The sequence below is a fragment of the Erpetoichthys calabaricus genome, chromosome 13 (assembly GCF_900747795.2).
Source record: "Erpetoichthys calabaricus chromosome 13, fErpCal1.3, whole genome shotgun sequence".
Lineage (NCBI taxonomy): Eukaryota > Metazoa > Chordata > Cladistia > Polypteriformes > Polypteridae > Erpetoichthys > Erpetoichthys calabaricus.
The window spans coordinates 48,745,521-48,760,476 of NC_041406.2; the positions used below are offsets into that span (position 1 = coordinate 48,745,521).

The following is a 14,956-nucleotide window of genomic DNA, read 5'->3' on the forward strand; positions in this document are numbered from 1 at the left end:
CTCTTACCGATAAAGACCCCAGACAAGATCTTAATGCAGCCCAGTTCAAAACCCCAAGGCCCTGCTGAAATATTACACCATCTCACATGATTTGGAAATAACTGAGGTTATTATATCTACATATTTGTTTTTTTCTGATTTGTTAAATTACAAACTTAATCCCAAATTCATTCACAAAAAATAATTATAACAAAGTTAAAAAAAAAGTTTTCTTTTTTTTTTTAAAGAAAAAGACAACTGAATAAAAATGAAAAGCTGAACCTTAAATTACAAGGACCTTATGTTGCTTTTTATAACTGAATTTATACATTTTTTGCAAAAATTAATACATTAAGTCATTTGACATTTTGAACTATATCACATGTTTAAAAAGTAAGCAAATGAATTACATTTTAATTAAATAGACTTCCATTTTCCAAATAAAGTAAGTCATATGCATAACCCACCAATGGCTATAAGGTATTTGCCATTATTAATTTAAGGACAATTACTCATTTGCTATGTACAGAACCTTTATCAAAAATGAGATTTTAAATAAACAATTCAGAATTACTATGCAATGTACATAGTTAGAAATGCAAATACATTTTCTATTCACTGGTGTCTCTAGTACCATTTTTATATTATTGTACAAAGGTAAAGTGAGAATGCTACTTCAAAAAGATTTTTGGTAATAATACCCTTCTGTCATTTCTGAAATGATATGTATAAAATAAAATAGCAAGGATATTTCAATAATAAATATTTACATAAATGAAACTATTTCAAGATTTTGTTCCCAAAATACTTTTATAAATACAGAAACAAGACATCTGAACCATTCAACTTGTTTTACAAGCAGAGTAAATACAATCTTAAGGAAAAAATGGAAAAGTGCTAAATATTCTTTAGGGGACCTATTTTTGATTGTCCTTGTATCTTTAATTGTTAATAAATTGGAAACAGATTTTCATGTTTTTGTTCACAGTTTACTTATCTGTCCTCTCAAACTAACAAATAAGCCACCCAGTTGTTTAAAAATTCACTAAGTATTCACTGTACATACAGATGAGAAATGTGATGAAATGAGTTATACTTGTTTTGTGTTTGTATAAACATACTCCAACTTTGATAAAACAATGCAGTTTCTCGAGTTTTCTTAATATTTTAGTTTTTATAAAAACTAGTTTTAAGATTAAAGTAGAAACAATGTACACATTCAGTATTTGTTAAAATGTATCAAACTCTTTTACACAGTATCTCTGAAGGTGGATGGCATGATCATACCATGGTTGCTGCTGCTACACCTTAGGTCCAGGAGCCTAGTCTCAGTTATGGGCCTGTCTGTGTGGTGTGTTTACTTGTCTCTGCATGTTTCAATGGTTTCTTCTGTAACTGAACAGGCTTCTCCCCACATCTCAAACACAAGCATGTTAGCTGTATTGGTGTCTATAATTTTTCTCAGTGTAAATGTGTGCTTCAGTGTACTCCAATAGTAGACTAATCTCCTGTCATGTGTTTGTTTCACACTTGCTGCTGGAATATGCGTCACTTCTCTGAAGCCCTGTAATAGGAAAGGCAAGCTCAGAGAATGAATGGATAAATACCAAAAAAGATTTAAGAGTCAAGTTAAGACACAGTAGGTTGTTCTTAAATTTACAGCATGTGTAATGAGAAGGATAAAGTATAGATTAAAAGCAATATTATTTAGACAATGCTACACTAAAATGCAACATACATCTTCCAGCAAACTACTGGGCCATATATTTTATTTAAAACTGCACCATTAATGTATTCAGAGCACAAGTGCTTTGGGCGTGGAACTCAAAAGTGATCATAAAAATTGCACTTTTAAATGACAGCTTTAGGCAACACCTACAGATTAAAGGCAGATATTTATTTGCAGTAGGTTGAGTATTAATATCAAAGGATAAGATGCAAAAGCTGGTTCTTGAAAGGTGTAGTTGCTATTGTTATTTTGTATTTTTAGATTCTTATTAGCACAGTAATAATGTAGGATTAACACTGTAAAACAAATTTACTGTCAAAGGTCTACAGTTACTGATTTTGCACTTATTACTCCTGCTATTAGCAATAATATCTCTTTGTTAATTATTTGCATTTTATTGTTTTGATTTGATATACTTAATGTTAATCCCTGAAATTGTCTTTCCGCATGAAATTTTAGGGGTCAGAGTGCAGGGTCAGCCATTGTGCAGTACCCCTGGAACAATTTTCAGGTTAAGGGCCTTGCTTAAGGACCCAGCAGAGTAGGATCCCTTCTGGTAGTAACAGGATTTGAACTGGCAGCCTTTCAGATACCAGCACAGATCCTTAGCCACAGTGCCAGCACTCTTTACCTAATAATATCATTGTTAATTATTCCCATTTTCAATATGTTTTCAGACACAGATTAAATTTCTTTGTACCTCAAGTATCCACAGACAGTACAGAATAAATATGTTTCCATATTTAGTGACTGAAAGAATAAAACGGGCCACTTTTGATCTTAAGGAAACTGGCAACATCCATCAGGCTTCTATAGTATGTGTAAAAAGTAAAAATAAAACGGAGGCCTCCTGACATACAGTATTTTTTCACATTTCTGCATTTAATGGTTTTTACAATGTGTCTGAGTTTATCAGTCAAAGACTGTCCTGACACAACAATTTTAATGTTCTTCAAGGAACAACAAAAGCCCTTAAATCTGATCAATCCATGCATCACCATGTTTGTTTGCCTTTTTCCACACTCTGGTCTCATCACAAAAATGTGTGTCTTTAATGAAATAAAGACTGGGAGTGAAACTGACTAACATCTTGTCCAGGGTCATGTTCTGTCTTATACTTGATATTTTAGCATAGACATACTCTTCTTGTGTATATATGGGTATATAGTTATTATGGTGTTAGAAACTTTATTCTTTTTAATACCAATCTATAATATTGAAAATGTAATTTATAAAAGTGTTTGATTTTTACATTTAAAAATGCTGTGATTGTGAAGATTTTTCTGGAAAAGTGCTCCTTGATTATTGAAAATTTTAATATGGATATGTTATGTTAAAGGTAATCTTCACTACTAATGAAAAACGGTTATCAAGTTAATTATCTAGTTCAACCTGCAGCAAGACTAGCTTTATGACTAACATTGTTTTATTGTTACTCTATGTAACTTTTTTCGTAAAGATTAATTTATAACATACAATGATTTACATTCAGCATAATAACATGCATATAAATATTTGCACAGCTCTATAGCCAGATGAACAAAAGAGCAAATCTGTTCTGAGTACAAAACAGAAGCAGTGCAGCTTTAAATGTCCTATAGAGACAGAGTCAAACAAATTACATTTAAAATTCACTTAAAAGACTGAGTGGCTTTTAAAGATACAGGACAAGCAGCATTTTTGGCCCTTACCTCATCAGGAGTATGTCTATAAGACAGAGAAATAACATTGATATACATCTGCAGAACTGCAGAATATAAGTAAGTCTCAAGGGCAGGCCTTCACAAGAAATATTACAGTACCAGTGTCTTCTTAGATGTTATAATGGAAAAGGGAAATGTCTAATTTATTTAAAACAATACGTCTTCATTTTCAATTAAAAGCTGCACAATTAACTTCTGATATCGCATATCATTTAAAGTGGTTAGAGTGTTTTGGTCTGGAGGTCTCATTAATGTAGGTCCAAACACAATTCCAAGATTTTCAGCATTCATAAAATTGTCCTTTTCATTTGTGGTTACTCTGAAACATAGCAAAATTGACAGTTAGGAAAATCAAACTGAAAAAAAGAACTAAAAGCTAAAAGTATGCTGTAACCATACAATATGAAAGCATTATTAAGAATTACGCTGTGATTGTTTATTAGATACTTTTCAAACTGTTTACCTAATTTCGTACAAATGGGAAGTCAAGCAAAATGACACCTTTTATTAGCTAACTAAAAAGATTACAATATGCAAGCTTTTGAGGCAACTGTATCTGTCCTAGTGTCTATATAAACACAGGGAATTTCAGTCTCCGTATTACATCTTACTTGAAGAAGGGGCCTGAGTTCCCTCGAAAGCTTGCATATTGTAATCTTTTTAGATAGTCAATAAAAGGAGTCATTTTGTTTCCATAATGGCTAACAACACCCTAATTTCACACTGTAATTGTATATACATAAAAGAACACAGCAATTTTTACAAACAACAAAATTCATTATATTAATCAGGCTGATGAAGTGCTAATTTGTCTCAAGTTCTCTTTTATGTTATCTCTAAGAGCCACCTGGATAACTAGTCATGAATCAAAGAGGCACTTGTAAGCTACTGTTTTTCTTTTTTTTAAATTAAGATATTTCTATAAGCATTGGTAATAGCATTATGATTGTTTGTGATTGTTTAGAACGTTCCATTCAAACGCAGTGCCATTCCAGTTGCTGTCTGCGTGGAGTTTTCATATTATCTCCTAGTCTGTGTGTATTTTTTCCTTTTTACTATGATTTTCATTCCATATGTTGAAAATACAAAGATTACATTGATTGATGATACTAAATTAAGCTAGAGAAAGTCTGTATGTGAGGGTGCATTGCAGTAAATTGGCATCTCATCCAGGGATGGTTGCTTCCTTGCACTTAATTCTGGAAGGGCAGTATTGACTTTCCACAGCCATATAGTATAATCAGGTTGTGAAAATGGATGAATTAACAGGCCTGTTTTGAGTGAAACAATGGTTATCACTGCTACTTACTGGGAACCTGTGCTCAAACTCTGCAACAGTTATCTTTGACTAAAGTCTTAAACAGCTGTATTAAAATTAATTCCTATCTTCAAGGATGTGTATGTATGAGACTTGTCTCTTGGAATAAGTGATTGCTAGAAATTGATGGATCTTTATTTTGGTATTCACAGTATATTTAAATAATAAATACAATTTACAAAGTACAACATTTGAAAGCAGATGAGGAGGCCCAGGAGCTTTCATTATTGTTGTACACTTGGCTGGCATCTTTATCCAAGGCAACGTATAAAGCCAAGATTAATTGCAACTGTTAACAGTTAAGAGTAAAGGCAGTTTTACCTGGGGTACTCAAGTTTATTTTGAAGAACCATTTTGATGTATCTGAACAATATACATTTATTTTTTTATTTACATATCAATTGATGGGCGGCACGGTGGTGCAGTGGTAGCGCTGCTGCCTCACAGTTAGGAGACCTGGATTCGCTTCCCGGGTCCTCCCTGCGTGGAGTTTGCATGTTCTCCCAGTGTCTGTGTGGGTTTCCTCGGGGTGCTCCGATTTCCTCCCACAATCCAAAGACATGCAGGTTAGGTGCATTATCAATCCGAAATTGTGCTTGGTGTGTGGGTGTGTGTGCCCTTCGGTGGGCTGGCACCTTGCCCGGGGTTTGTTTCCTGCCTTGCGCCCTGTGTTGGTTGGGATTGGCTCCAGCAAACCCCCGTGACCCTGTAGTTAGGATATAGCGGGTTGGATAATGGATGGATGGATATCAATTGATTGATTGGATATTATTTGTCCTGTGAGTCTGTATCCTTGTTTTTATTTTTCTGCTGCTATATGCATCTGAATTCCCCTTGGGATTAAGAAAGTTTATCTAATCTAATCTAAAAATGTTCTGTAGCTGTATGTAAGCACTAATAAAGTAATTTCAAAATGACATTATTTATATAAATAATGCAGAAAGTGACAGATTTTGTTTTAGGAAGCAACTCAAATCTATCACAGCGAACACATCTGTATTTGGTTTTATTCAAGGTACACCTGATGCTGAACAATGACACAAAAAACAGAAACTGGTTTTAACCAGTTAACACAAAGATATAAATTATTATTTTTTTCTCTTATAGTAAACATTTCTTATTTTTGGTGTCATAATGCAGAATTAATTTGCCATTAGATCTGAGCTAAATACATCACTTTTATTAAGTGGTGTTGTTTACATTTATATTACACAATTCATTTATGGGTACCACAGCCCAATCTGGCTGCAAACACATCTGTCATCTGGCTCAGTTTCAATAAAAAAAGTAAGGAAATCTATGACAGACTTTTTTGTTCCTCTGAGCATCTCACCAGAAACATTTAGTTTTTAAAATATTCAATCAGCCTTGACCTGTGCTGTTAAATGCAAACATACTGTAATTAGAATGGTCCTGAAGATGAGGTTTTACACTAATACAATCACAGTGAGATGCATCAGACCATAGTGTACCTTGCTCTCAAAATGACATCCCAACAGTATTTATGGAATTTATACCAAATCTGTGTGGCAGTATGCTGATCTAACAGACTGTTTCTGCAAATCAGGATGTAATTTGTGTTTTGTGTATTTTAAGCGACTTGCTAAAAGCTTACACAGTTTGTTAGAGGTTGAAGATATAGTTAGTAGTTTATAGCCAGGTGCCTTATTAACTTTGTCTGCTTTAGCATATGGTAGCCAGCTTTGAATTCCACTGTTGATAAAGCATTTTTTTGTTTTTATTTGTGCAAAGGCCAAGTGAGGGCTAGAATTCAAAGATTATTTGTCTAGCATGGAAGTAACACTTACATATGAAGAGGGATAGTACTGATTGATGTTGTTAACTATTTTACTTACTGTATGGCATGTTAGCTGTACCTAAATGCATTAGTTCACTAAATATTTTAATCATTATATCTTGCTGATACATTGCGTAGCAGAGTGGCAAAGTATGGATCTTATTAGTATCTAGAGCTTTAACCAGACAATTGTTAGACTACAGGCTCATATTCAATTACATGTTTACTTTTTGATTAAATCTATTCATGAAAACCTCATCAGACCCCAATTAAATTAAATTATAAAGATTTAAATTACGTATTAATAAAAGGCATTTACATTTTAAGAAACTAGTAGAAAGTAAGAAAGAAAGCAAAAGTAACTTACTTTTTAAGATGCGTCATTAAGTACCTCAGAGTCTCATAGTGGGCTGGAGGTAACAAAAGCAGGGCTTCATTAATTGCTTCTAGTCTTGATTCGGGATTTGTAATTTCTATAAAAAGAAAGAAGCACAATTTAATTTGCTTGAAGGTTAGTTACTATATGCCTGATCAGTGGAATGCATATGTGTTAAAATAATTTTTCACAAGATATAACCATTCAAAATTACAAAACTTGACCTAGAAAATTGTTTGAAATAATAGCTTAATATAAAGCCTGCATCCCAGCCAGCAAAAGCATGTGACACTCCTGCAGAACCGTGTGACTAGGCCTCCTTGAAAACTTTACAGGTCCGATAAAACGATGCATACATATCAAATCATAAATGCCCAGATCACAGTAAATAATTCATGACTAAAAAAAATAAAATAGTTGATATATCATTTATAATAAGCATCTAAAGACAGTCTTCACATTTTAGCATTATGTAGCAAGTAAACTTCTGTTTTTTGACAATTTATTTGAGGGGGCTTGTCATATACCATGACAAAAAGCTGCAGTTACCCCTAGTTTTTCATTTAATGTTGGTTTTGTCAAGTTGTAACTATTCTATATACAACAAAAATATTCAGTACACAACAGAGTAGTTAATGTCATGTAATTTTTTTATTAAAGCAGAAATGAAATATAATGCAATGAAACACTGGAGCAATTAGCAAAGGAACAATTATTAACAAAATCATTACATGAAGAAAAAAATGTTTGCTGCGCCTTATTAAAATGTGATACAACGTGTGACATCTGTCTAGTAGGTGTTTTCTGCTCCTCACTTAATAAAGGGAACTGCACAGATAGAGGTGAGGTACACATAACTGTTTCCAAGTCATTCTAGCTTAAAGGCCCCTGCTGCCTGAAACCTTCTTTCTTATAAGGAAAATAAGATAACATGGCCTTGGCATGGAAGCCCAAGAGGCCTAATGTAACTGGTAGTGATCCAGAAAGGTGAAAATTGTTTCTAGCAGGTGGTGTAACAAAAAGTGCCAGTAGATTTTTCTGTCCTTTGGTTAAACAAAGACAGGGTACAAAAGAAGAGAAGAAATCCCTAATTATACAAATGCTCATCATTTTCAAAGTGAAATGCCATTCCTATGGCTCGGTGCAGTTGGAATCATAGTTTCAGGTCTGAAAAGATTCACAAATACTGTTTTACAGTTTTAATAGAATAACTTATTGCAAATTTTTATGGTTGCAAACATCAAAAGATTTTAATCTTCTTTAATAAATAAATGTTTCATAAATGTAAACAACTTTATATATATATGATAAGAGATATCCTACTGTAATAAGCTGCTACATATTATAAATTGTGCTTCAAGATGGATACACAGATATGATCATCTGTTGGTTAGAGTCTGATTCTAATCTGAGGTACAACTAACAACTCAACATAAGAATAATTAATTGCATTCTTTTTTTGTTATTTAAAGTTGCATGCCAAGCAAATTAATACTCTTTGTCTCACGCCTTGTCTAGTTTGAAATGCTAAATTTTTAAAAACCTTATACCTATGCTTGTCTCTCAAGAAAGGTGTTTGTCAGATCATTTGTTAAAACCTGCCTGACTTGTTCTAACAAAAAAAAGCTTAGTCTTTCATTTTTTAGAGTTTATTTTTTCTTTCATTTTCCTTATTAGTCAGCAAAGGAATAAGCCCTTCATGGCCTAAATCCAGTACTGGATTTGGAATGCAAGCACTATCATTTTTCTTTCTCATGGAGATGCAGTTGTTCATGCACAGTACAGTATACAGCAGGTGATTTACCAGTTACTTTCATTTCAAGGTCTCAGCCTTAATAAACTTTGCCAGGGTCTGCAATCACTGAGCCAGGGTGAGATTTATCTCTGCTTTGAAAATGGAGTGTATAGTGATGGAAAAATCAGTCATAACACATGACCATCCTAATGACACTCTGAAGCTACAGGTGTTTTTACAAAATGAGCAAATCACAATCCTGGAAACATTAATAGGATGAATAGCTGCACAACCTAATGCATTTTTCCAGTTTCTTAAAGCAATAGTCCAACGCAGTATCACGGTAGCTATAATCTGACAGAAATCAGACTGTGGATAGATCAGGTTAGTTAAAATAGTGAAATGTTAAATGAAATAAGCAAGAGAAAGAGTATTGGAAAAAGCAAACTTCGTTAAACAAACCACAAAAAAATTTTAATTCAACTCATTAATTTTCATAGTCATTTCACCGTTCAATAAAACATCACACAGTGTCCTAACAATAAACATTTCCTTTAGAAGACTTGCTGATTATTTTTATTTCTGCTTTTGGCAACAGCCTTATTATTTGAATCATATAAAATTGGTCCCGTATGAGTGAGTGTGACTTGTGATGAACACATGCCTTGTTCAGGGCTGTTTTTCCCCTGTGCCTAATGCTGCTGAGATAAGATCCAGATACAGACACCCTGGATTGCATTAATTGAGAATGAAAGCTAATGCATGTACTTGTACGCTTTGTATGTGAAGTGCAAATTGTGAAGAATTACTTTGTGTGAGTTGCTGTTCCTGATAATTAAACAGGTGCATCAGTACGGAGACCAGAAAACTCTTAAATGAATCTTAAAAGAAATCAAAAAGAAGAAGTAAGTAAACAGTTAAACTGCAGAATATCCTACTTGTTATGTGGGTCAGGCACCATAACATAACATTTTGAGGAAATTAAAACCTGAGCCACCTGAGCTATCCTCATTTTCAAAAGAAAGTAAATTTGGTTCAAGCCGAAAGCAATTTTTAGTCTAGCATTTATTAATCATCATTATTGAAACTTTTATTATCATATTTTTTCCGTCAAGTTTATGATAAATATACCAGTTTTCTCCATATCCATGTCTATCCAGACCTGTTTAAAATAATAGCTAATTTCTGACATAAATGCACAGTGTTAAATAAACTGTCCAGTCCTAAAAGCATTTAACATAACATGAAGCACAGTGAAAAGTTTCTTGGGCAAAGGGAAGAAGAAGGCAGTTTTATAATCAAGTTTTCATGTATTTCACTGCTTATCCATTCCAGGAGAATCTTGCAGTAACGGCAGTGAGGGGTATGGAGAACCTACTGTATTAAAAATGGCAATAAGGAAAAAAGTTCTTTGTGGTTTAAATAGTTTTAAATAGCATAAATGAAACAATGCTTGATGAACTGTTTAATTAACTAATTATTATATATGTTATATATATATGTGTATGTATTTTGTTCCAAGTATTCTGAATTAGCTGAATGCGGGCATGTATGAATATGAATGGATGTGTGCCCAGAGATAGACTATCATTATTTTAAGGGCTAGTTTCTTTTTCTGATATTGACTCAGGAAGGTTTGAAAATAGAATAAAAAAGAAGTATAATATAATATACCACTGTTGAAAAAGCATACAGAAAAAAACACAATTTGCTACTCACTTGCAGCTTCTATGAATTTAGGGTAAGCGTCATAAGTAATGACTGGTATTGGCAGCTCTCGGAAATAAAGCTTCAGTGCACCAGTAATGATGTTGATGTCTGCATATGTATCAGCACTGATATCAGCCTTGTCCCCATCTGCAAAAGAAACAAGAAGCAGTTTGTTGGGGGAATACAATCCTTTATTTATTACCATCAATCTTTTAGTCATCTATGTCTGAAATGTCACACTTAATGTCTTCTGCTCAGGGTTCACTTTTCAAAGCAGTCAGTTTACTTTTAGCATTTTGACTTACTTTGCAAAGGAAAAAACGAACTTGTAAGTAACATAATTTCTAGCCCAAAGTTAAAGTGCACTAGTAGATTAAATGATACATTAAAATTGCTTGGCTTAATGCTAGGAGTATTAAGAATAAAATAAACGAGTTGGAATTACATGTAGTTGCACATAACTTTGATATACTGTAATAGGAATAACAGAAGCCTGGCTATGTAACAGAATTTAGCAGCGGTATAACACAGATGGAAACACATCATTTAGGAAAAACAAGAAGGGTGGGGGCACCATATATGTTAAACAGCATTTAGATGCAAGTTTTCTTCAATGAGATGGTGAATCACAGCTAATGCAAGCAATAGTTTCAACTTATATCTTTTTAACAAATTTACAGCGAGATAATACAGTTTTAGAGGACTTTAATTACCCAAATATTAACTGGGCTAGATTTACAAATAATGCGTCACAAGAACAGGAGTTTTTTGACATAATCAGTGACTGTTTAACACAGTATGTTAAAGCACTGTCTAAATTCTACAATAATATTACAACATTACAATAATATTCTACAATAATCAGGATAGAACTGAATGGGTAAATGAGATCGAACCATTAGGATCTAGTGATCATAATAGTGTAGATTTCACATTGTTTTGGAAGAGTGCATATTGTAATGCAAGAACATTTAATTTTAATTGGAATAGAGTTAACTTTGAGGAGATGTGGACTGCCTACATAAGATAAACTGGGATAAGTTTTTAAGTGAGGAGACAGTTGAGGAGATATGGATCATGTTTACAATAGTTTCACATATGTAAAATGCAAGACAAGTTCATCCCAAAATTTAGAAGCATTAAGAGGTTAAGGAAAATACTGTGGTGGATAAATAAGAAACTAAAAAGCAAGGTACAAAGGAAAAAATAGCTACATAAGTCATGTAAGACTAGTAACTCTAGCACTAACAACAGGGCATGTGAGTGTAACGGTTAAAAAGGATATTGGCAAGGCTAAAAGACAGCTGGAGAAAAATATTTAAGGCAAAAGATGACACGACACTGTTCTTTCAATATTTTAGTATTAAAAGAACAGTGAAGTTGTTTATATGATTTTACTTTCGCCTTACTGTTGTCATTCTATTAAGCAATACTCTTTTATTTGTCCATGTTCAATGACTCCTTAATCTACATGATTGAAGCTGTAAAAGCAACAAACAATAGATGTACAGTATACAGTCAGTCACAGTCACTTCAATATCACCGGTTATAGTTAACCTAAAACACACTTTTTTAGGATGCTGGAGAAAAATCTCCACAGACTCAAGGAGAATGTGAAAGCTCCACATAGATAGCTGTCTCACAACTCCAGAGTCCAAGGCTCAAAACCAGTACTGATCCCTTTTAGACTGCATTGTTCACCTTTTTTCTGTGCATATGTCAGCTTTTTACAGATTTTTTTTACTCACAAAGCTGTGTAGGTTAAATTAATTGGCAAAGCCGTGTAAGAACCTGTCTGCTTATAAAAGGAATACTTCATTCATTTCAGCATTTATATTCAGACTGAAAACTAACATCTCGTGTCTAAGATTTTTATTTATGCTGTTAATAGTGAAACTACTGTATGCATGTTTTTAAGGTGCGTCATTATTTCAGTCTTGTCCAATTTCGCATTTTAGTTACAATATCAATTTTTTATGATATTGTCATGATTTTTTTTACATTAATCACTAGTGGTAATCTGAGAAATTCACCAAAGAGTTTTTGCAGTGAATATGCTGTGTTCGCTGGTGATCTTGTTTGTCAAATATTTTTCCGTAAATTCAGCATGTAGCTGGGTTAGGTTTTTTTCCAAGCAACCCATGATGCTTTGTGAGTCCAGAGTGACATCATAGAGCTGTACCAGCCATGTGCAGAAATTTAACGCATTCTTACTCTAAGATTATTGGTAACTTGGCCATCGCTGGGACACAAAGAAAAAAAACGCTGTATCGCACTCAACACACGGCTCTTTGCTATATGTGAGTCGTCAATGAACTTCAAAAGGTAAAAAAGGGGTCCTAGACCCACAAACGTTTAGAAGCACTGCTGGATTTTCATCCTGCATGTATTTTAAAAAATAAATAAATAAACAGTATTTTCATTTGAGGGGTGACCATAATGAGAATATTAGTGTACTATCACCAGATACAGTGTATAACACTGATCCCTGTGAGCTGGCAGCACAGCATGCATTATGCATACAGATTAGCCATGTGCTCAGCTAAGAACCCAAAGCCAGTCTTAAAGGAGCCCACCCCCTTCCTCTATCCTCATCACAAAACCTCAGGACTTTCTGTGAAATAATAAAAACAAAAGATTTATTATTACTTACAAGGCATTTCTTTCTACTTGATAAACATATCTGCAGGGATAAATCAGAAACAAAACAGACCAACTGGCTATGGCCAGAGCCGCATCAAACAGTGGAACAAGCCAGTCCCATGCCACTGCTTTGTGGCATGACCATTGTGTTCCTCAAGAACAGAACTCTGTGAGTGCAATTATCTATATTTTATTTACTTGTTGCTAGTTTGTGGCCATTTGCTGTATTTTGTTTGTAGTGTCTGTTCCCTATGCATCTTTTGTTGTTTGAGGCACAGTGGTACAATGGTTAGCAGTGCCTTACAGGTTAGAACACATATTTAGCCACCATAATCAGTCCAGCATAGTTGGCAGAAATTTCCCTAGCCCCCAGGGACAAATAAAAGAACACTGCACTATTGTAATCTACTAAAAACTAGTTCAGTTCCTCCTTCCCCATTGAGTTCAATGCATTTTGTGGAGTTATACAAGCTTTTCTGTGATATTGCCAAACTCACAGTGAAGCGAACCCTGCAATGTTTTCTCATCACTATTAATCACTAAGATTGTTTTTAACATTTTGTTGCACATAGTAGTTGTAAAAGTATGAAAGCACTCTGAGCCTGTACAAAGTGAGAAACATTACACAAAAATAAATTCAACTTGAAGTGAACAATAAGTTGACTCAACATGAGTAAGTGACTGTCTCTACATGAGTGTGATGTGCATCTTACTGGTGTTTTGTTTCTTTGGTTCCTGATTTATAAAAGCAAAAAAAAAAAAAAATAGAAAACCCACAAATTAAACACCTAACCTGTACAGGCAAACAACAGTAAAGCTGGTAATTAATTTAATTACACAAAACGGTTTGTAGAGTTAAAATAGATATGTGATATTATTAATACATTTTTCCACCAAATTATGATACTTCCTTCATTCAGAAATTTAAAACTTCAATGACATTTGAGCTAAGTAAACACCTGCCCTTTTGAAATCTGAGCACTTGTAAAGAGCACAATAAAAAATGCATGTTTGTTAAGTTTGTTAGAAAAAATGCTCCCTGAGGATCTCTTCCCACATCACAACAACATGCATGTTAGACTGATTGGTTATTTTAAACTGTCACCATATGAGTGGACTCTTGTGATGAACTGGCACCCTGTCCTGGGTTGATTCCTATGTTGCTCCCAATACTACCAAGAAAGGTTCTGGCCGACTGCAAATCTGAATTAGATTTAGCAGATTTTTGAATATTATGGTATGTTATAGTTGTCTTCAGTTCCTGCATCATAGCTACACCCTGAAAACAATCTCAGAGTAAACAACAGTCAAACAAATTCTCTTACTTATGTATTAAGTGCATATGAAGCACATGGCATGTAAAAGAAAAACATGGGGCTGATTACAGTAGATGTCACATAAGAACAGCAGACCAAAACAAACAAATTTAATGGTAGCTTTTATCTCAGAGAAAGAAGGTAACCGCTGGCCATGGTCATTTGAAATACCGAGCATAATGGTGTCATTGTCAGAGTAGGCCCTTTCAGTTAATAAACATGGGTGTGAATTGCTGTGACAAACAACTATGCTCTGTTAAAAAGCGATCAGATTTCTGTCTCGGCAAGACGGAAGCAAAGTCTATATCAGAAGATCCATCTCTTTACTGTATTACATGTTTCAGTGCATAAGTCAATTTTTGTGCATGCTCAAATACGGATTAACCACCTTTCATTGAAAAGCTTAAGAGCAATGTGAAATGGAGATAGACTAAATTAAAAGGAACAGAACAAATATATGTTAGAAATGGAATTTCAGGCTTTGAGTAACAGGATCTAGTTTGCAGTTACCGCAGTAACACAATGTACAGTTTTCAAATTGGTACTGTAGGCCAATGACAAAAATAGAAATAAAAAAAAAACAGAAGCAAAGTTAGTTTTTATTTTCCTTCTGGAAAAATATCTACAAGTATTTGCAAAAAGGATACTA

At 33.8% G+C, this 14,956-nt stretch overlaps 1 protein-coding gene across 4 annotated transcripts in view; it reads right to left on the minus strand.

The window, feature by feature from the left end:
• Window positions 1-338: 338 nt before the first annotated feature.
• chn2 (chimerin 2) overlaps window positions 339-14,956 on the minus strand; it is a 552,284-nt gene continuing 537,666 nt past the window's right edge. For all 4 annotated transcript variants that reach the window (XM_028818219.2, XM_028818218.2, XM_051935482.1 and 1 more), the window contains exons 11-13: window positions 10,358-10,495; window positions 6,895-7,000; window positions 339-3,730 (exon numbers count right to left, since the gene is read on the minus strand). In XM_028818219.2, coding sequence (XP_028674052.1) covers window positions 3,559-3,730; window positions 6,895-7,000; window positions 10,358-10,495 — 416 coding nt within the window. In that variant the 3' untranslated portion in view covers window positions 339-3,558. The remainder of the gene's footprint in view (window positions 3,731-6,894; window positions 7,001-10,357; window positions 10,496-14,956) is intronic.